The sequence below is a fragment of the Dermacentor andersoni genome, chromosome 1 (assembly GCF_023375885.2).
Source record: "Dermacentor andersoni chromosome 1, qqDerAnde1_hic_scaffold, whole genome shotgun sequence".
Taxonomy (NCBI): domain Eukaryota; kingdom Metazoa; phylum Arthropoda; class Arachnida; order Ixodida; family Ixodidae; genus Dermacentor; species Dermacentor andersoni.
In genome coordinates, this window is record NC_092814.1 from 110,636,775 (window position 1) to 110,657,193 (window position 20,419).

Here is a 20,419-nt window from a genome sequence, read left to right on the forward strand (position 1 = left end):
CTGAACGTGTGGCCGAGGGCAGCAAAGTGTCCAAGGGCAACGCGGGTTCTCGGCCATATAGGAGATAGAATGGTGAATAGCCGGTGGTGTCGTGACGCGATGAATTATACGCGAACGTCACATATGGTAAGTGAAGATCCCAGTTGTAGTGGTCGGTCGCAACGTACTTCGAAAGCATGTCGGTGATGGTCCGGTTGAGGCGCTCCGTGAGGCCGTTGGTCTGTGGGTGGTAGGACGTGCTGAACTTGTGCTTTGTCGAGCAGGAGCGGAAGATGTCCTCGACGACTGCCGAGAGAAAGCTGCGGCCACGGTCAGTGAGTAATTGGCGCAGAGCAACGTGCACTAAAATGATGTCATACAGAAGAAAGTCAGCAACGTCAGTAGCACAACTTGTCCGGAGGGCTCTGGCGATTGCGTACCGCGTAGCATAATCAGTAGCGACGGCGACCCATTTATTTCCGGAGCCCGAGAGAGGAAATGGTCCAAGAATGTCTAGACCAACAAGGTAAAAGGGTTCGGGTGGGATATCGATCGGCTGGAGACATCCAGCTGGAGGTGTGGAGGGCTTCTTCCGGCGCTGACAGAGCTCACAAGCGGCAGCGTAGCGCCGCACGGAGCGGGCGAGACCCGGCCAAAAGAATCGACGGCGTACACGGTCGTATGTGCGCGAGACGCCCAAGTGTCCAGCCAAGGGAGCGTCGTGAAGTTGCTGGAGGACAGTCGAACGCAGGTGCGATGGAATGACGAGCAGAAGGTCAAGGCCGTGTGTATCAAAATTGCGGTGGTATAATGCCCCCTCCTTAAGGAGAAACATCCGGAGAGAGGCGTCGCCAGGAGTTGACTCCAGACGGTCGATGAGGGCTCGTAATGAAGGATCGCGGCGTTGCTCGTTGCCGATTTGAAGCAACTGGGACACAGAGAAAACGCAAGCGATGGCGTCCGCATCAGCCGGTTCGTCGACGGGGTAGCGGGACAAACAATCGGCATCCTGGTGCAAGCGTCCCGTCTTATATACCACGGAGAAGGTATATTCTTGCAGGCGTAACTTGCAGGTGTAATTTATTTATAGGGAAGCTAACGGAGGCCAAAATGGCGACGCTATATCAAGCCGGCACACACGTCATCTTCTTCCTCCTCAGTGCAGCCACACTGTGGCGGCTGTTCCGTAGCAATATTTCACATAGTTTTCTCTCAGCGATTGCCTCCTTTTCCCACAAGAAGCCGGTTCGGGCGACTCCATCGCGGCGGCCGCGCGCAGTGGGTATTCACTGTGTATTCACTGTGTACTAGTTTAGCAACCACAGCACCGGACGAACACTGCATGTTTGTGGAACCATCAGTATAAATATGTACACTGTCCGCATACCTCTCGTGCAGAAGAAGCAGGGACAGTTGTTTCAGCACAGGAGCCGACAGCCCAGACTTTCTCCCGATTCCTGGTACACTGACATCTACTGGGGTGCTGATAAGACACCAGGGGGGTATCGATGGTTTAGATGCAGCGGTGAAGCCAGAGGGAAGTTTGTCGTTGTACTTGACGATAGTTTTAGAGAATGATGCGTGGTGCCTGTCTGAAGGTAGTGTTGCAAGGTGGTGATAGGGGCACGGTGCAAAATGTCTGATGTGCGTTCTCAGGGCTTCTACCGTAATGTGAGTTCGCATTGGATGGTCCCGAGGAATCGCAATAGTTGCCTCTGTTGACGTGCATCTGGGCAAACCAAGGCAAACTCTGAGTGCTTGAGCATGTGCTGCCTGCAGAAAACGAATATTTGTCTTGCAGGTGTTGTTCAGTACAGGTAGACTATATCTTAAAAAACCGAGAAAGAGAGCTCTGTACATTGCGTCTACTGACATCCCCCACGTCTTTCCTGTCCAGTATTTAAACAACTGGGAAGTTGCTGTCAGGCGCCGTTTCATGTAGGCCACGTGCGGGCTCCAACAGAGGTCTCGGTCAATAATTACGGCAAGAAATATGTGGGTTCTGACATAGGAAATGGTCCGCCCATTGATTGAGATGACGTAAGGCGTCATTGGTTTGCGAGTAAATGCCACTAGTGCGCATTTTCTAGTGATATGATGAGACCTTGTTTACACAAGTACCTCGCTGTCAAAGTTGCCGCTCTTTGAAGCCACGCACGTATCTGAGGACATGTAACTGCCGAAGTCCAGACACAGATGTCGTCTGCGTATATTGAAATCTTGGTGGTAGTTGGCAAATATTCACCAAGTCCAACAAGAACGAGGTTGAATAGCGTCGGGCTGAGATAACCGCCTTGAGGAACGCCCCTGCTGGTATAGCGTCGCGTAGTTGGGCCATCATCAGTTAACACAAAGAATGATCTTGCCGATAGGTAACTTGCAATCCACAAAAAGACTCGACCACCTAGACCAACCGTCGTAAGAGCGTCGAGAATGGCCTCGTGTAATACATTATCGTATGCGCCTTTCACGTCTAAGAATAAAGCTGAAGATAAACGCTTACGGGACCTTTCGTGCTGGACATATGAAACGAGATCAACTACATTGTCGATGGAAGAGTGGTCACGTCGGAAACCAGCCATGGAATTCGAATAAACCTTGTAGTGTTCAAGGTACCATTCCAGGCGGCCAAGGATCATCCGTTTCATTATCTTTCCTACACAGCTGGCCAGCGCTATTGGGCGGTATAAGAAGTGAGCTCTAGTGGGGATTTGCCCTGCTTCAAGAGTGGCACCAGGCGGCTTACTTTCCATGCGTCAGGAACATTTCCCTCCTGCCATAAGGAGTTGTAAAGACTCAACAATTCTCTGCGTGCGGATTCTCCGAGATAGCACAAGGCTCGGTGGGATATATCATCTGGACCCGGAGATGAAGAGCGCCTGCAGAGAGCTAGTGCCACCTCGAGCTCCTCCATTGTAAAAGGAAAGTCCATGCGGCAATCACGGGAATGGGGGACGTAACCTCGGGCTGGAGGATCTGGACGAGTCACTTGGTCTGCGATCCGCGTACAAAAGTCTTCTGCGACATCGATGTCTTGCCGCCCTTGGAAAAGCGCGAGCGCCTTGAATGAAAAACGCTGTTCCGGAAGGCAACGCAGACCTTGCACCGTTTTCCAAATGTGAGACAGCGGCTTGCGGGGGTCTAGTGTCTGGCATAACCTTGTCCAACATTCCGACGCTTATCTATCCATACAACGCTGAATCTTCTTTTGCATCCTCCTGGCTGCCCTAAGGTCGTGGATTGACCTTTACGCCGATATTGACATTCCGCCCGACGACGAAGGGCTCGAAGTCGCTCTAATTCCATGTCGAAGTCGTTTCACGTGGAAGAGATCGTCATCATGCGAGTGGCGTTTTGCATCGTATTTTTAATTGTTTGCTCTAACCCAGAGGGTAGGCCCTCGCGGCAGGCATCTTCCATATCAGATTTGAAGTTGGACCATTGAATCGTCCGAATGGTATTCCGTGTACCAGATCTAGACGACAAGGCTTTGATGTTTAGATAGGTGGGAATGTGACCACTCCCATGTGTCTCAATATCTGGAAACCTCTTCACATATCTGGCGAGAGAGTTGGAGACGAAAGCAAGGTCGAGGCAGCTGCCGTATGTCACGCCTCGAAGAAAGGTGGGGCTATCATCGTTCAGGAGAGTAAGGCCATAGTTGTAGGCGATGCTTCGTCCTCTTGCATTTGTCCTCGTACTTTCCCATGCTGGATGGTGTGCATTGAAATCTCCTATGATGACCCATGGCGCGGGACAAACACTCAAAATATCCGCTAATGTTTTACTATCAAAATTGCTTGAAGGCGATATATACACGCCTATGAGAGTAAACAAGAGTTTGTTATTTTTAACTGTGATGCATATATATTGATTGTCATCGTGGGGTGCAATTGGTTGCAAAACATGGGTAAGTTCACGACGAACAAAAACCATGATTTTGCTGCATGCACCATTTGTTGAATACATGATAACTTCGTACCGTGACAGTCTGATTGGTTTCGACAAGTTGGGCTCACAAATGACGATGCGTGGAAATACATTGGTGTACACAAACTGACGAAAATCTGAAAGACGTGATTTTAACCCTCTGGCTTTTCACTGGATGACGGACGCTGCCTTGACTTCTTTTCGGAAGGATGGGGTATGGGTAGCCATCTTTCTAGTTGAAGTGCACTTCGAGCAGACGTTGTCCCCACGTCCACTAAAATCGCTCGGATGGCTTTCATGAGGGAACGTAGCACCGAGATGACTTGACGATCTGTTTTAGGTGAATCATCCATGGCCGGAGAAGGCTCCGGTGGGGCCGCGACCTTCTGAGGTTCCTTAGCAAGGGAGTGGCTCGGTAGCGTAGGCCATTCCTCTAAAGAAAGAGTCTTATCTGCTCCCTTCGTGGAAGTGGTGGGCCCTTTCGCGGCGCGACTAAGTGGTGCCGCAGTGCAGTGGGTACTATCACTTCGCGCATGCGTCTTCTTTGAAGAGGTACGATGGTGCCGACGTCGACGCCGACGCCGGACTACTACGGCTGCATCCCTGTAGGCCGAATTGTCTCTGGCCATTTGCTCTGGCCATGCGCTCCTTCTTGATGCGGGGACAGCCTTTCGGCAAGGCCGCGTGAGGGCCGCTACAGTTAGCGAACTTCAGAACTGTGGCACGGCAGGTCTCTTCTGCATGAGATTCAGCACAACGGGGACACAGTAGCGAGTTGGTACACACGCCCTTGACGTGTCCTAGCCTGAAACACTGATGGCAGTGAAGCGACTTCTGGATTAATGGTCGATCCGGATGTCGGAAATGTCCGACTTTAACGTGGGATGGCATACAATCCCACTTGAACATTACTTTTACGCAGCGCGTATTCCCAAGGCGGCGCACTTGCGTAATGATCGTGCCCTAGTTTGCCGGCTTGATGAGGCTAGGTGAGTCATCATTGGGAATGGCAATGTCAATGTCGTAAATTACACCGGCTATGGATGTATCGTCGATAGAGATAAAGGGGTGCATTTTGATTCCGCAGAGCTCCATGATTTCTTGAAGTTTTCCAAGCGCACTCGCGTTGTACACGTCTATGGCGAGTATATTCTTGGGTGGATTTATTCTGATGTCTTTAATTTGATCCGGCACCGCACATTCCAGAGGAATGGATAGGGCTTGCCTGTTCAGCAATCGTAGATTGCTTGAGGGCACTTCCGGCATAAAGATGATGACGTGTGGCCAGCGCGCAGGCCTTAACTTCATAGTCGTTGTGCTCGCAGCAGTTGACGGCGCTGTGTTGACGATTTTTCTCTTCGCCCTCTTACTGCGGACGGGTATGAAGCCGTCGTCGGATGAGTCGTCTTCCGACATAGAGTACAGCTCGGTGTCTTCGGTGTCACTGGGGCAGCCAATTCGCTTCCTTGCGGTTGACGGCCGTGATGACTTCTGGCCAGGCGGGCCTCTGGCGTGCTCCGCGTCCATGGCCGCAAGACGGTGGTGCGAGGCACCTGGAAAGGCGAAGATTTCACAAAAAATTCACAGAGCACAGAAACAAGTGTTCTGCCAAGAAGACGCTTCGTCGTCTGCCACATGCTAGTGAAAGCAGTCACCATGCTAGTGATAGCAGGGCCACCCAATCCAAAGCCTTTGAAAAAAAAAATGTCCTCCACTCGGGAAAGGTTGAAGGCAATGAAGCAAACACATGATGGTATGTGTGTCCCGTTGGAGAATGGACTTCTATGCATGGAGTAGAACTCGGGGCTCAGGTGGAATCGACGCTGGCGGCGTCTCAGATAAAGATGGTAAGCTAGTCATTCGGTGGGCCAAGTTGTTGAACGGACTCCTACTCTGCTCCTGAATGAAACGCAGAGTAGCACTGTAGTGAGACGACTTGAATTTTGAATGTCTTAGTAACTTTCTTCAGATCCTTCACTGCACCAAGTGATACAAAATTAAAAAAAAAATTATGGGGTTTTAACGTGCCAAAACCACTTTCTGACTATGAGGCACGCTGTAGTGGAGGACTCCAGAAAATTCGACCACCTGGGGTTCTTTAACGTGCACCTAAATCTAAGTACACGGGTGTTTTCACATTTCGCCCCCATCGAAATGTGGCCGCCGTGGCCGGGATTCGATCCCGCGACCTCATGCTCAGCAGCCCAACACCATAGCCACTGAGCAACCACGGCGGGTATACCAAGTAAGTCAGTGTAGATGTTAACCTCCATACTTGATATGTTGCAATAATATGCGAAACTGTGTGATGTAAGGAACAGGACAGGAAAGAGCGTATTTCTTCGCCTGGCTGCGGTTGAAGCTCTTTTCAAACTTGTTCTTACTTTATATTGTTTAATGTCCTATCACACCATAACAAGTATGACACAACTAGCCCAGCAAGACGCAGTAAAACCTCCGTAACATTTGACAGTGCACTGAGACACTCGATTACATTATGTATATAGCTTGTCTTGGCCTCGAGGGCCACCACAGGAGAGACCGGCGCTGCTATCGCTGTGACGTAGTAAACGACATCACGTGACTCGTCTTTGCCGCCGCCAGCCATGCCAGCGCTGCTCGCTGGCTTTCATCCCGAAGGCAGTAATTTCGTTTATTGTTTCAGCATGGTTTACTGCTCAATGTCGCTGTGCCGAACGTATTCAACGGAGCCCAGTGCGTGTTTTCATGCGTACCCTAACCCAAGCAGCAGCAGGATGCATGGTTGATAAAGCTGAGAATGGGGAAGTAGCCCAACATTCATTATAGCGTGTGTAGCATGCCCTTCCGCGAAGATGATTTTGTGTGCGGCGTTGGAGTTAAACTGTTCGGTTAGTACGATGTGGAACTTCCCTGGACTGTACGTGTTAGAATTTACGACGTTTATTCGCGCCAGGCTGGAAAAGAGGGTGCCTTGTTCCTGAAGCAGTGCCATCGCAGAACCTTCCTGCCCGGCCCTTGGACCATCCAAAACACACCGAGCTTCGCCGGAATCGGGGACTGGAGATAAGCTCGCGGCTGATTTCCTTCGGGTTGCATAACTTGTGGGAGGTTACGCGCAACGTGAAATGCGGAACCTGACGATTTGCTAGCCTTTGTGAAGCGTTCGGTGTGATTTCATTACGTAAAGTTTTTATTGCGAGAGGAATTATATGGATACTCCAAGCGCATTTCAGCCGTCGCCGTGAAGTTCCGTGTAAAGTCCAAGGCCGATAACACCGTCACCGCGCAAAATTACGCAAAATTGCCGCGGGACTGGCCGCTCGAGGCACTTTGCATGTATTCGCGGGCTTCCTTGGCGCTCGGGGAAAACACTCTTATGTAGCCCGTATTGAGCAACAGAAAGCCGTATCGGCAGTTTTTCATGTTGCTCTACAATTTTTTCACTGGCACGTTTAATCGAATTATGATATTTTAGAACTTGATTAATTAATTAAGACATTATATAATTAGGCGAAATTGGTCCTCATGCTGTTCCTTTACGCTGAATATTCGAACGTGGTCAGCCTTACACACTTCCTCTCCTTCTGTTAGCAGTCACCCGCCGTGGTTGCTCAGTGGCTATGGTGTTAGGCTGCTGAGCACGAGTTCGCGGGGTCGAATCCCGGCCACGGCGGCCGCATTTCGATGGCGGCGAAATGCGAAAACACCCGTGTACTTAGATTTAGGTGCACGTTAAAGAACCCCAGGTGGTCGAAATTTCCGGAGTCCGCCACTACGGCGTGCCTCATAATCAGAAAGTGGTTTTGGCACGTAAAACCCCATAATTTAATATTTCTTTTGTTAGCAGTCGTGATGTGCTGAAGTGCTGGTCAACGAATTGGTTGATGCTAGAAACCGGCAGTCACTGAAAACAAAATAGGATGATCGTAATTAAGAGTCGAGCAAGCGATGCACATTGCGCTTGCAACGTGCTCACTTGATTTCACATCAGTGAAAATACCCTGCGCAGACAAGCGCAAATAGTGGACGTATGGAATGAGGACACAAAAAAATATTATCGGTTGAAGCCCCAGTTATTAAAATATATCGATGATAAATCATCGTCCCGCAATATTTATGGCGAAAGTGGCACGCCGCACTCGCCACGACGAATGTGCGAACAGTACTGTTATTGCGCCAAGAGTGCGTATGGCCACCTTTATTAAAAGTCATGCGAAGTTAATAACCAATATCAACGCGTCATATGCGTCGCCAATTTAATTACGCGCTCAAAACTAGGGCGAAGCGTTGCCGTGAATCATGCACGGCAATCAACGCAAATCTAAATCTTAACTCTCGGCCGGGCACCGTGCGCTCAAAATCAAGAGGCAGGTGCGCGCAATCACGCTCGCCTCAGTAACCATCAATGTACACGAGATGTGTGAGTGCTTCGAGTTGTAGGTTACTAGGTAAATTTCATAACAGCTCCTATATACGCGCGTGGCCTCTTCACGTTCGTCGTCCGTGGCGCCGCGTGCACACGCTCCGGCGAGAGTGGGCGATGCCGTACGTTGGCTCGCCAAGTACCTTTGTTGGCCTGCACGCCAGTTTGTTTTGCAGCTAAGACGCACACATTCAATGCTTGCAACACTATAACAACGGTGGCTGAACGGGCTGGGCCGCTGGAGATGTCGAACACTTCGTAATCGCTATCCCGTGATGACGTTTACTACGTCACGGAGAGATTCCGGCAGACGGCGCCACGCTATGTCCTCGACACCAATAGTCTTAAAAACAATGAATGCAGGGTTTCGTTGGTACATCTGCATGTACGCAATTTCGGAATGAATTCGGCTTACGAAGGAGACCCGTCCTCTTTGTGGAATAACCGCTACATCCGTATGCATCACCTGGCATTGACTCTGAGGGGCAGTATAGCGCTTTTATAACGTCGCAGTGTCTAGATAACCTCTGCATTGCGTTTTTGTGGCTTTCCGAATTTCCACGTAGCTTGGACATGTATGACATTGAACCGGTAAACTTATTGACTGAGGGCATCCGAGATTATTTTGGTTATACATCGAGATAAGTGCGAGCCTTAGAAAAAGTATTATACAATGCAGCTCGGACGTCATCCATCTCAATTGAAGTAGACGGCGTCTTATGGCACAATTTCTTCCAATAAACGACTAAACGTATTACACTTCTATACATCTTATGGCCGTGGTTTACATGTTTATGCTTGTGATTAGCCGTGGTTTACAGAGACGTTATACAGATTTCATTGTTATCAATGCATTGCGTCATCAGAATTGCTCTAATGTGAAAAAGAAAGAAAGAAAGAACAACTGTAGGCCAGGTGGAGTCATCGTTGGCTTATTGCTGATTCCTGGGACTATGGTGAATACACGGAGAGAATGGCCAAGGAAGAAGTTCAGCTGGAACAGGGCGCTAACAGTTCGGGACATGCGTCATGGCTTGCAAAGACGAGGTCGCGGCAAATTAATGTCCGTAAAGTTGCGTTCGGGAGTCCTGTCCCGAGGCGTTCTTCCGTCACATGTGCGGAGGCTCGTCCATCGTGCTTCACAATATATATGATCTCGCTGTAGATGTGAATTTCAGGAGCCCCAAGCGAATTTGGAGCGCTTGAGCTTGCATACTCTCGATGAGCTATAGGTCAAGTCTATAGGGAGTGTAGCTGCAATGCTGAAAGATTAGAATTCAGCTATTCAGTGAAGAGAGAGAGAGAGAAAACAAGGATAGGAAAGACAGGAAGGTCAACCAGAACAGCATCCGGTTTGCTACCCTACACAGGGTGTGGGGGAAAGGGGAATAGAAAGAGGAAGAAAGGGGGAGGTGAAGCACTGAGTACGTGTGGGAGGGACACTATACACAAGTACACTATAAGGATGGAGGTGGTTGAGACAGAACAGCCCCACGTAGTGCCTGTCAACATGCGCAGCATTCACAGGAGATAAATACGCTTTTTCTTCAGTCGGCGAACATGTGTAATCCAAGACAAGGAATCGAATGTTACGCCCAGGACTGTATGGTTCTATCATTAGGATATCATCGGAACCCAAAATCTTCAACGTATATCGCGAGACCTTGTGTCTCTTGAGTGGAATAGCTTGGCGCAATTCAGGAGCGGCAACACCCGGACCACAGTGTATTCCAGGTATTTCGACAGTGTCGAAATCGCCAGTTCTATTCTTCCACTGACGTTGTATTGTATTGACGTTGTATTGCACTGACGTTGAAGTTGTATTCTTCTTTCTGACGGTAAAGAAATTTTAACTCCCGGTGGATGAATCATTTTAACACCCTCATGGCTGATGCTGAAAAAGGTAGGACTCAGAACACCGCCCTGAAAAATTTATTGCTTGATCTCGTCTCAGTTGCGTTTCCAACGGGTGTTGACACGTATTATAAGCAAATGTTGCACGCAGGTAATCAAACAATCATGTATAAATTCGGCAGCGCAGTTCTATTTCAGCTACGTCTCAGTGACTAGCCTCATATAAGCAGCGCAATGGCGACTTTCACTAAGAGAGAAGTATATTGTGATGTTTTTTGGCAAAGCAATATTTGTCGTCAGAGCAATAACGTTGCCGAATGGTTGCTCGCCCTAAATGAAAACAATCATGCCGCGGAAAAGCCATCGCCTAGACAGAGAGAGCTAAGAAGTCAGAATTAGTGACGACACGTCGGTTTCCCAACGGCGGCCGCCCATGGCCCCTGGGCCGCTCGGTGTCCGAGCGACGTGATCAGCCAACACAGCGTCCCCGATACCCAGAATCGGCGGCGGAGCCCGCGCTCCGGGGCGCAGGCAACAGAACGGTGCGCTGACTGGTGCGGGGGCGAGGAGGAGAGCCGCGGATCGTGATTTATAAGTCTCGCCGTCAGGGGGACGCCTTGTTTTTGCCTTGGGCTCCCATGGAACGGCGTCACCGGCGGGAAGAGCGAGCGACGGGGAGCGCGCTTCGGCGCTGTTTCCAATTGATGGATGACTTCTCAGAGAGCTCTTTGCCGCTGTCCGCTTTGGTTTAGTGCGGCTTTCGGCGGGCGGGGGGGAGGTGGGGGGCGAGTAAGGGCGGCATTTCTAGGTGCAGTTGCCTTGCTGGGAAGCCCCTGGGACCGACCTCGCGTCGCCGCGGCTTAGCCTCCGGCTGACGCTGAATGCGCGCCGTAAAACCATGCAATCAGGCACTGGGATTAGAAGTTCGCGGCGTCGTAGGCTCGGGTCACCGGGCCCTGGACAGGGCTCGCCAATGCGGTACCCCAAGTGTGTGTGGGGCGCTGCTTGGAATCGGCCGCAGGGGCCGACCTGCGATGCTTAACAGCCACTCATGCGTGCTTGCCTCAGTGACAGCCGATCGACACTTGTCACGGTCCGCCATGCAATCAGGCACTCGGCTGCCGGCACGCTCCGTGGCACGCGGTCTGCTCTGCCTGTGCGTGAGCTTCTCCTCAACGCGTACGACCGAGCCGAATACTGCAGCACTGCAGCATAACGGCTATGGAAATTCTTCACTCGTTCAGACATCTCGGCGCAAATATGCGAATGGTGTGGCATTTATTTATAGTGGCGGGCAAATATTTATTCTACTAGAGGGTACATCTTCCTAATGCTCATGAAAAAAAAAAAAGAAATCATTGGCGAGATGACAGAAGCGGGTACATATGTGAAAAGTTCCTTGCTTACTTTAGATAAGTGCGTTTTAGAATATATATACAAATTTACTTCACGGCTGCTGCGGCCGCAATCTGCCGGGGGCTGAATGTGCACAATTTCTTGCTTTGGATGCACGTTAGAGAACCACGGGTGTTCTAAATTAATCTGGAGCTCACACTTACGGCGCTCACACTTACGGCGCCTCGCAATGCCTGGGAGTTGCATTGAAAAGTTAAACGCCATAGTTTCCATCATCATCAACAACAGCATTATTATTATTATTATTATTATTATTATTATTATTATTATTATTATTATTATTATTATTATTATTATTATTATTATTATTATTATTATTATTATTATCCTCCGTGGGGTGGGGCAAGAGCGTTCCGTCTGTGGGCTCTGCCTTCCCGACTGTGTTCGACGCAGTGGCCTGACTGTTCTCAACGACGGGAAACCGATGTTCCGCGGGAGAATAACGCGTAGTACTTTAAATGTTGTTATTGCCACCTCGTATCAGCGTCAACCGAGTTCATGGACATTGAGTATGCATATTTGTGACCCGTTACCTCCTTATATTTCAATAGCGCACAGCGTGCAATATAGTGCTATATGTTTTTGCTGAACTTGGTAGGTATTAAACGTCGCAGTTAAGGAATCTGACCTGTCACAGTTGGAATATGAGGATTTCATCACCATGTTCTCCGAACCAATGAGTACTGCTTCAAGTATGCCAGGTTATCTCAATCGTCGGCAATAAATGCTACGACGAGAGCAATTTATGTTTGTTTCGTCATGGGGTGGGGTAAGGGGGGGGGGGGGGGGTGCTCAAGGGCACGCGGAGGTGGACGCCTTACAGCCGTCGCACAAACTTTATTCTAAGGCCACCGCCAGCAAGTCTGGGTTTATATTGTTTCTGAGTTCTGTTGTAATGTACATTCATAATATATATGTCGTAATATATTCGTTATATGTGTGAAAAAGGATATTAAATTCGGCATTTTAAGTACGAAGAGGAAATTGCCAGCGTCTACAGCGAAACTCGTCTCAGCCATTCTAGGTACCGTTGCGACTGCGGAATTGCAACGGGCGTTAACCACTTCTCTGTCTGTCCTTCCGCCTATTGTGCCGAAACTTACACGTTTTGCACTTGCTTGTTACCCCTTGGTGATATACGCAGTAAGAGCCCCAAGTTTGTCCTCGACTAACTTAATGTCCGGCTTGTTTCGGCTCGCGAGCACCCACGTTTTTTTGCTATCCCAGTAAATACTATATATCGTCCCTGGTGGTTTTAGAAATGGAGATAAGAAGCACGCCGAAATATGAATTCGGAGTAGAAATAAACCGCTAAAGGAGTGAAAGTTAATTTCTATGCATCTGCAGGCAGAGTGTCGAACCGAAATTTCCTTTCGTTCTAATCTTTGTTTGGGTTCACCGAAAACGGGTCAGTTCCGGTTCAACTCATGAGCGAAAAAATAACGGTTCAAACCGGTTCGAACCGCTTCAAGTTCATTTGCATAACCGAAGAATAATTACAGGAAAACAGGACAAATTTATTTCTCATAAAAACTCGTTGTTGCTGACAAGCTGTACTGAAAGTTTACGGCTATTGTTTGTTCCCAATGCTGCACGTAGTTACAAAAAAAAAAAATTATGCAGATCTAACACCAATGCTGGAATCTATGTGAAGCGAAGCGTTATTGAGGGAAAGAGAGAAAGAGAAGGATATACTGAGGAAATGCAGAGAGTCCTTCAGCTTGCTGCTGTACTCAGCGAAGGGGTGGAAAATAAGGGACTGAGGAGTAATGATGAGGACAGGCACCAGGATGCGATTATATACACGTTCGTGTTAGAATGGCCCATTCAAAGCCTTGAACTTAGGCCTGTATTCTAACTAGAGCCTTGACCGTTCGCCTTATGGATATGTCCTGTCATTGGCCCAGTCACAGTTTTTCACTGAACGGCCTGTTGTTAATTGGTCTAACGAAGAGATCAATGCCTGTCGTTCGGCCGTACTGTCGACAATCAACTAGTATACGTGCTCCACTGTCTCAGGTGCTTTGCGTGCATCACAGTCTGGCGAATCCGCGCGTCGGATGCGATGCAGATATTGTCACGTTAACACAGCACCTTGTCCACCCTCTGACGGAATACGCTGAAAACAGTACTAACGGTGCTGCCACCTTTAAAATCACGGGAAGATGGCGTGTATTAACAAATGAGGTAGCGTAGTTGAGCCACAAGGGCAGGCAATGCATGGATGAAAAGCACCTGAAAAGATAGCCAACCGAAAACCGTTATTATTACGTCCTGGTTTCGCTCCGGAGTGAAAGGAATCGTAACGTTTCCGATTCAGCTCCGATTCGAGAAAAAATAAGGTTTTTTTTTTTTCGGTTATCGGTTTTCAGTTCAGTTCCGGTTCGATACTGTCCGCAGGTGTACCAGAAAGTAGCCATTCAGCGCTTGTTCAAAACGTGAACTAGCGAATGACAATCATACATAGTTAACAGTATTAAAGTACGACAATATATAATAAAGAAAGAGGCATGAAATGAAATGTCGGATATAAGCGAGGCGATGACTGCCGTCTAAAGATCTGCGGCTCTGAATCAGTGCAGCCAGGCTTTAACAGTGTGTACTAGTTCTCGTTTCGTTGAAACGTATTTCTGAATACGTTTCTGAATTTCTCCAGCGTATTTGTATTTATAGAAACGTATTTCTGAATTTACTCCAGTGTGCAACAAAAGCATTTTTCTAAGTTGTTTTCTGTTGCTCTCTTCCTGCGTTGTAGGACAGATTTTAATCATAGTAAACACTCTAGTGACACAATACACACTGATTACAACGTGAAAGTGAGCTTTCACTAGTGCTTCCTATAGTCGGATAACTTCTTGCCGGATTTATTGCTTCTTCGTTACGAATTGTCTACGCAAGTCCGAACAGAAAAGCACTCACTAAGTGAAATGCACAAACAACGTCAGCGCATGTCTTGTTTATTGTCATTTTTAGTGCGTGTCTCTCCACAACCGTGTCCATTTACCCATAGTCTTCCTCACTTCTTTACAAGTCATACACCCGTTTCCTGAATCTGCCATCTGTTCGATTTTCGCAAGCAAACGAAGCTGTCTCGCGTAAATGCCCCGAATCCTACGCGGCTAACGATCCTGTCTGGCTCGTCTGCTTGAGGAGGCAGTGCAGAAAATTTCAGTGCGTCGATGGTGAAAGGATATGGTCTTGGGCACTCTGGTGCAGGCTCTGACCAGGGACCGGAGCCTCCCTGCGACGCGGCTCGGGCAGCCGGGGAGGACGAGGACAGGCCACCATTCCACTGCGACGGCTGCGGCCTGGCTCTCGACAGCGTGCACAGCTTGCTGCTCCACAGAAACGTCGACTGCAACCGCGGTGAGCCGCGCGTTTCGGGAGCTCGCGGAGCGCCGCTCTCCGGTCTCGGGACAGCCCCGGCCTCGGTGCTCTCCCGGGTCCCGCGGACGGCGGCTCCAAAGGGGTGGCTAGTGCGACACCTGCATGAATGTATGGATGGGTGGGTGGTTGCATTTGGTGGGTATTATGAGCATCCCCCCGTTTAAACGTAGCGGTTGTTGGTGCCATCAAGATTGCTTTGTGTTTTTTTCAGTCTCAGCTGCAGCGCGCTGTTGCTGGCCCTTGAGATTCGTAATTCGTGCCAACAAATAATGGAATCTTAAAGTGCGCGGTTGCCCTGTGGGCCAGACAGGCAATGGTATGAAGAATACAAGATGGCGAAATCGACAATATGGCGTAACTTCACAACGTCCAGAAAAACACCCCTGGGAATTCTGTGCTGGACAGTGGATGTTTAAAAACTTCAGGTGTGAGGCTTCGTTGTACTGTAAATCATCTGAAATGTTCGCTTTAAGTTCAAGGGTTCATTTGAGGGCTAGTGGAAGCTTGGCCATATTTTGTTAAGCAGCAACCAACCGGTCAGGGCAGTTCTTTTTGCTTGGTCCTGCCATTCAAGAGCCCGCATATGCGGTATCGCGTGCGCCACATGGCGCATACTGCGCGCAGACACATGTCAATTGAAAGGCATGCGCCGTCGCGCAGTATGCTCCACGAGGCGCGCGAGGTACAACAAAGGGGTTCTGCTACCGATGTTTCGTGTCATGGCTTCGGTGCCAGGAGGTGATTGCACCTGACATAACTTACAAGCTTGTACAGACACAGTCCGGAGAACATGGAAGTTTACAGCCACCGTAGGCTAATAGTTTCGTTGGCAGTGTTTCAAGCAATGCGATGAGTTCGATGACTCGTATGAAAGCCTTCCCCCAAATTTATAGCGTTGAGCTTCATTATCGAAGCACTGCGCTCCACGGATCTATACGGCTGGGCATCATAAACTTTGATGACACACTGAACAGGTGCGTAGTCGTCTCCATTGTCATCAATACGACCTTATACTATATAGTTAATTGAAGATGTAATCATGCACACTAATATCCATGATTTCGCACCAAGCAATGCAACATGGTGGTTATACGCATTCGTTCTTGCTGTATACCCATCAGCATCTTTCTCTCGTCCTTTTGTCTTCACTGCGCTGAGTAGCGGAGTAGAGCTTACAAGCTCAGGCTGACCCCTCTGCCTTTCCAATAATTAATTATCTTTCGCACCAAGAAGTGCTCTTACTACGTAAAGTATAGTACTGGCATATATATATATATATATATATATATATATATATATATATATATATATATATATATATATATATATATATATATATATATATATATATATATATATATATAAGAACTTGAGTGGTGCTACAAGGTAAGCAGAACAAGTATTTAATTGCAACAGTTTCGATCGGTGGACCGATCTTCATCAGGGTTTACAAAAAAATGGCAGTTCGGCCCTGGTAGTGAACACACCAGAGCGGGTGCCCGGTCGTTCTCAGGTACATCAAACCGAGAGGGACAGTTGTGACAGTGATTGATTTTCGGCGCTTTGGCAGATTTACAGCTGCCTTTGGCAGCTATGCTGGGCAAGGGGAAGGCGGAGTCCCATGTATGTAGAGCAAGGAGGTCAGTGAAAAAAAAAAAAGAAGGGAAAGACCCTGATGAAGATCGGTCCACCGATCGAAACTGTTGCAATTAAATATTTGTTCTGTTTACCTTGTTGCACCACTCAAGTTCTTTACGTTTGAAAGGTAGCCTGAAGAATTCCTCTTTGCCTACTATATATATATATATATAGTGAACCAAAGCAAAGATGATCTCTCATAGGTCGTTAAGAACAGGGTTATATGTGTAATTCTGTCCTTAACGAGCTATGAGAGATCTTTACTTTATTTCACGCAAGAATGTGCCATATATGATGCGAGGCTATGGACAAAATTCACTTTTTGTGCGTTTCACTAGTGGCTTCGACCATGCAGTTGGCGTGCGATTCCAGAAAACCCTTCTTGAATGTTTTTGTTTCCTTTTTTAAATGCTAGCACGAGATCTGCAGGAAAGTAGAGCAGCTTCTCACGTCCTCGCGGTGCCTAAAAAGGAAACAAGCGCATTTCGAGTCTTTTGCGTAAAACGTCACGTTAAAATAGTATAGAGACGTATACAGGCCGAGGTAAGCACGTAACTCATAGTTTACTGTGTATCGTCGATGCTTCTGCGAAATTACAGCTGCATTACATTTCCGCATATGCGCAGTCCAGCCTTCTTGGACGCTCTGCGAATGTTGCGTTGGTCCTCCACGGTGTTGTCGGCCGATCAGCGCTGCGAGTGATGCGCCCGACAGCGCACGAACATGGCAGAAACCAAGCGGAGCAATTCATTGCGGGTCTCGCGCGCGCACCCCGTAGCCCGTGCCAGGGGAGATTAGGGTCGCACGCTGCCGGTGGCGCGTCGCTTCTCAGCTCGGCAGCGTCCGCGCTCTCGCTCGCCGAGATCCGGCGCGGAATGATCCGAGGCGACGGTTGCGCGCCGCCGGGGACAGCTAATGAAGATACGCGGCGGATCCCTGAGAGGTCGCGGCGCTGTGCCGGTTGCGTCCGGAGGGACGAGCAGGCCGAGCCGTTCACCTGAACCATAAGTCTTCATTGCGGCCAACTCGGCGCTGTGGAACACGCAGCTCGCGCGCGGCGGCCCGGCTGCAGGTGCGGCGGCGGCCGCCTGTTTGTCCGTCCGTCGTCCAGCAGCCCTCCAATTGTCACCCGAGTAATTTGCATACGTCCCGAGAGAAACCGAGTGGCGCGCGTCGCCATGGCGACGGCCCCGGAGAGAGCGCGCGGGCCGCGGGCGCGCTCGGTTCCCCCGCGGGGCCGGCGTCGGCGCAGTCATTCCCCCGGTCCCGCGCCCCCTAATAAATGAACGCCGCCGACGCTGCCCCTGCGGACGCCTACGCGACGCTTTAACCGGAGGAGAGAAGCGCTGGGCGCCCGGCATTTCCTTCCTCGATTATAAAGGGGCCTGCGCGCGACACCTCGACGTCGCCGCGCGCCCGGCGGGCGACAGCTCCCCGCGCGCGCGGGCGGCCACTCTCGCGGCCGGTGGAAATAAAGGACTCCCGCTTGCCTCCAGGGCTACTGCTGCTTCGTAAGCAGGCCCGCATTTCTGCCCGTATTGATCATTGTTACGAGAAGAGTGGGGCCTGCCGTCGCCCATTCTTAGCGCACTCCAGAAAGCTGCGTGCTAAAGGCTCGGACTCGGTGAATCGGAGTGCTGCGAATAGGAACAGAGAGCCCTCCTTATAGAAGCCTCCCACAGAAGCGGGGCTTCCGCGCAGGGACACGTAACTGAGTCGACATAGAGCGCGGTGCTCTCGCGTGGGCGCCACTTTCACTCAACCCGCCAGTTCCTCTTTTGCCTGTGTTCCACTTTGGAGAAACTGCGCCGCTCGTGCTGGTTACCTAAAGTGCATAATTTCGTTGTCCTCATTTTTAAAACTTCAGGTGACCAATGCGGCGGAAAAAGTTTGCGCTAGCATGCGTAACTATCAAGAACTTTCATTGGCGTGCGAAATAACTGCACAAACCTGTCATATAAGGACATGAGAGCACAGTTTATATACTGAAGGCGTTCTTTGATGCCAGCTGCAGAAATTTGTTGGAAATAGTTTTCTTGTGTGTGTGTGTGTGTGTGTGTGTGTGTGTGTGTGTGTGTGTGTGTGTGTGTGTGTGTGTGTGTGTGTGTGTGTGTGTGTGTGTGTGTGTGTGTGTGTGTGTGTGTGTGTGTGTGTGTGCGAGAGAGTGTGTGTGTGTGCGTGTGTGTGTGTGTGTGTGTGTGTGTGTGTGTGTGTGTGTGTGTGTGTGTGTGTGTGTGTGTGTGTGTGTGTGTGTGTGTGTGTGTGTGTGTGTGCGAGAGAGAGTGTGTGTGTGTATTGATGTAATGTCTGCTTTTATAACAGTTCGAGTTTTCAATGCAACGTGTAGCATGTCTATTTTACTCGTCTATAGACTGCGTAACCAGTCAGAGCGATGCAAATGTTGTTGCAGACGAAATGGGTAAAGATAAGTTATAGGAAAGCCGAAGGAGGGAGAGGAATACGGAAACCGACATGGGCAGTTGAAGGAAAAGTAAAGCAAACATGCTTTTTCTCTCGTGCGATGAGCGCGCTAGAATACAATCTATACGACACTGAACTATTGAGTGTTTGTGAGATCGAAACTTACTTCTCTATTGAACTCGCTGCGTGCAATAAACGTCTCTCTTAACGTTGGTCATTCGGCTTATAAAGTGTTCCATCTATCCTGCTCCAAGCTTTTAAAGGTGGATCATTTCAAGCACACACAAACAAGTACATATTGTTCACAGTCAAGTTGAGCATGTGCCAGTAATTTCTCGTTGATGACAATCAAGTAGTTAATTGTGATTAATTATAAATAGTTAATTACAGCTCTATAATTGTCAAGTTGTCAATGAAAGTTGCAGACAATTATAAGAAACATAGAACTGGGATGTTTTCAGCAAGACGCTGATTGCGTACCTTTTTCTTAAATTTCTTTTTTCGGGTTAAAATAAATCTCGGAAAATATGAAAATTTACCGCGTGACACACACAGATCCCCATTAGGGTTCATCTGCTATCGAGGCATCCTAAGCCTCATCAGAAAGCAGTGCCGTCGACAGTCGCTCGATTTGGTGACGTACGCACAAAATAGCGTCATTAAGTTAGATAACAGCGTCAATGTCTTTACGTTTCGTAGAACGCTCGGCGGACTAGGGCACCAGCGTGGTTCTTCATAGCACGTCGAGAAGGGCCCGCCTCTTTCTTGATTTGCTCTGAATGCGCCTGTTCTTTCGTTCGCGCTTCTGTCGTAGCGGGAACGAATTTACGTTTACTGTGTGATTCGGTCCTGTGAGATCCCTTAGTACGCCACGATAAAGATAATACAGGCTAATGGAGGCATCCGCAAAGCACCTGAGTTTAGAGATAACTATGTAGACCCAACGAACATTTTGGAACCTGTATGAAGCGAAGCTTCCGTGAAGCGGTTAATGGAATGCTATATAAACGTGCCCATTCGATTTCTGCGTCTTTGGCCCAAAGGAAACTGTCGCGCGCTCATGTTTGTGGCAAAAAGCACTGACGAACAGAAAGATTTGTGGATGTGGGCCGAGAGAACAGGGAACCCGCAACTCCGTGGTCATCAGCTTAGCGGGCGCACTGCATGCGCTGCCGAGCCACACGAAGTTCTTTCTTCGGGGCTCGTAGCCACAAAAAGCTCTCAGTCTGCAACTGTTGGTAGGAGAAAATTCCTGCAAATCCTGATGCTGGGCGTATCATTAGCGAAGGTGGCTAGTCAATGGCAAAGATCATTCACGAACGAAAAAAAAAACTAACAGCTTTGGGAATTCGTCTCCACTTTACGTTCGAAGCGAGAGAGAGAGAGAGA

The 20,419-nt window shown here is 49.0% G+C and overlaps 1 protein-coding gene across 1 annotated transcript in view; it reads left to right on the top strand.

Moving 5' to 3' along the window:
- L (zinc finger protein Lobe) overlaps window positions 1–20,419 on the top strand; it is a 172,564-nt gene that overhangs the window by 42,229 nt on the left and 109,916 nt on the right. Inside the window, exon 3 of the mRNA XM_050193528.3 lies at window positions 14,801–14,950. Within this exon, the coding sequence (XP_050049485.1) occupies window positions 14,801–14,950 (150 nt within the window). The remainder of the gene's footprint in view (window positions 1–14,800; window positions 14,951–20,419) is intronic.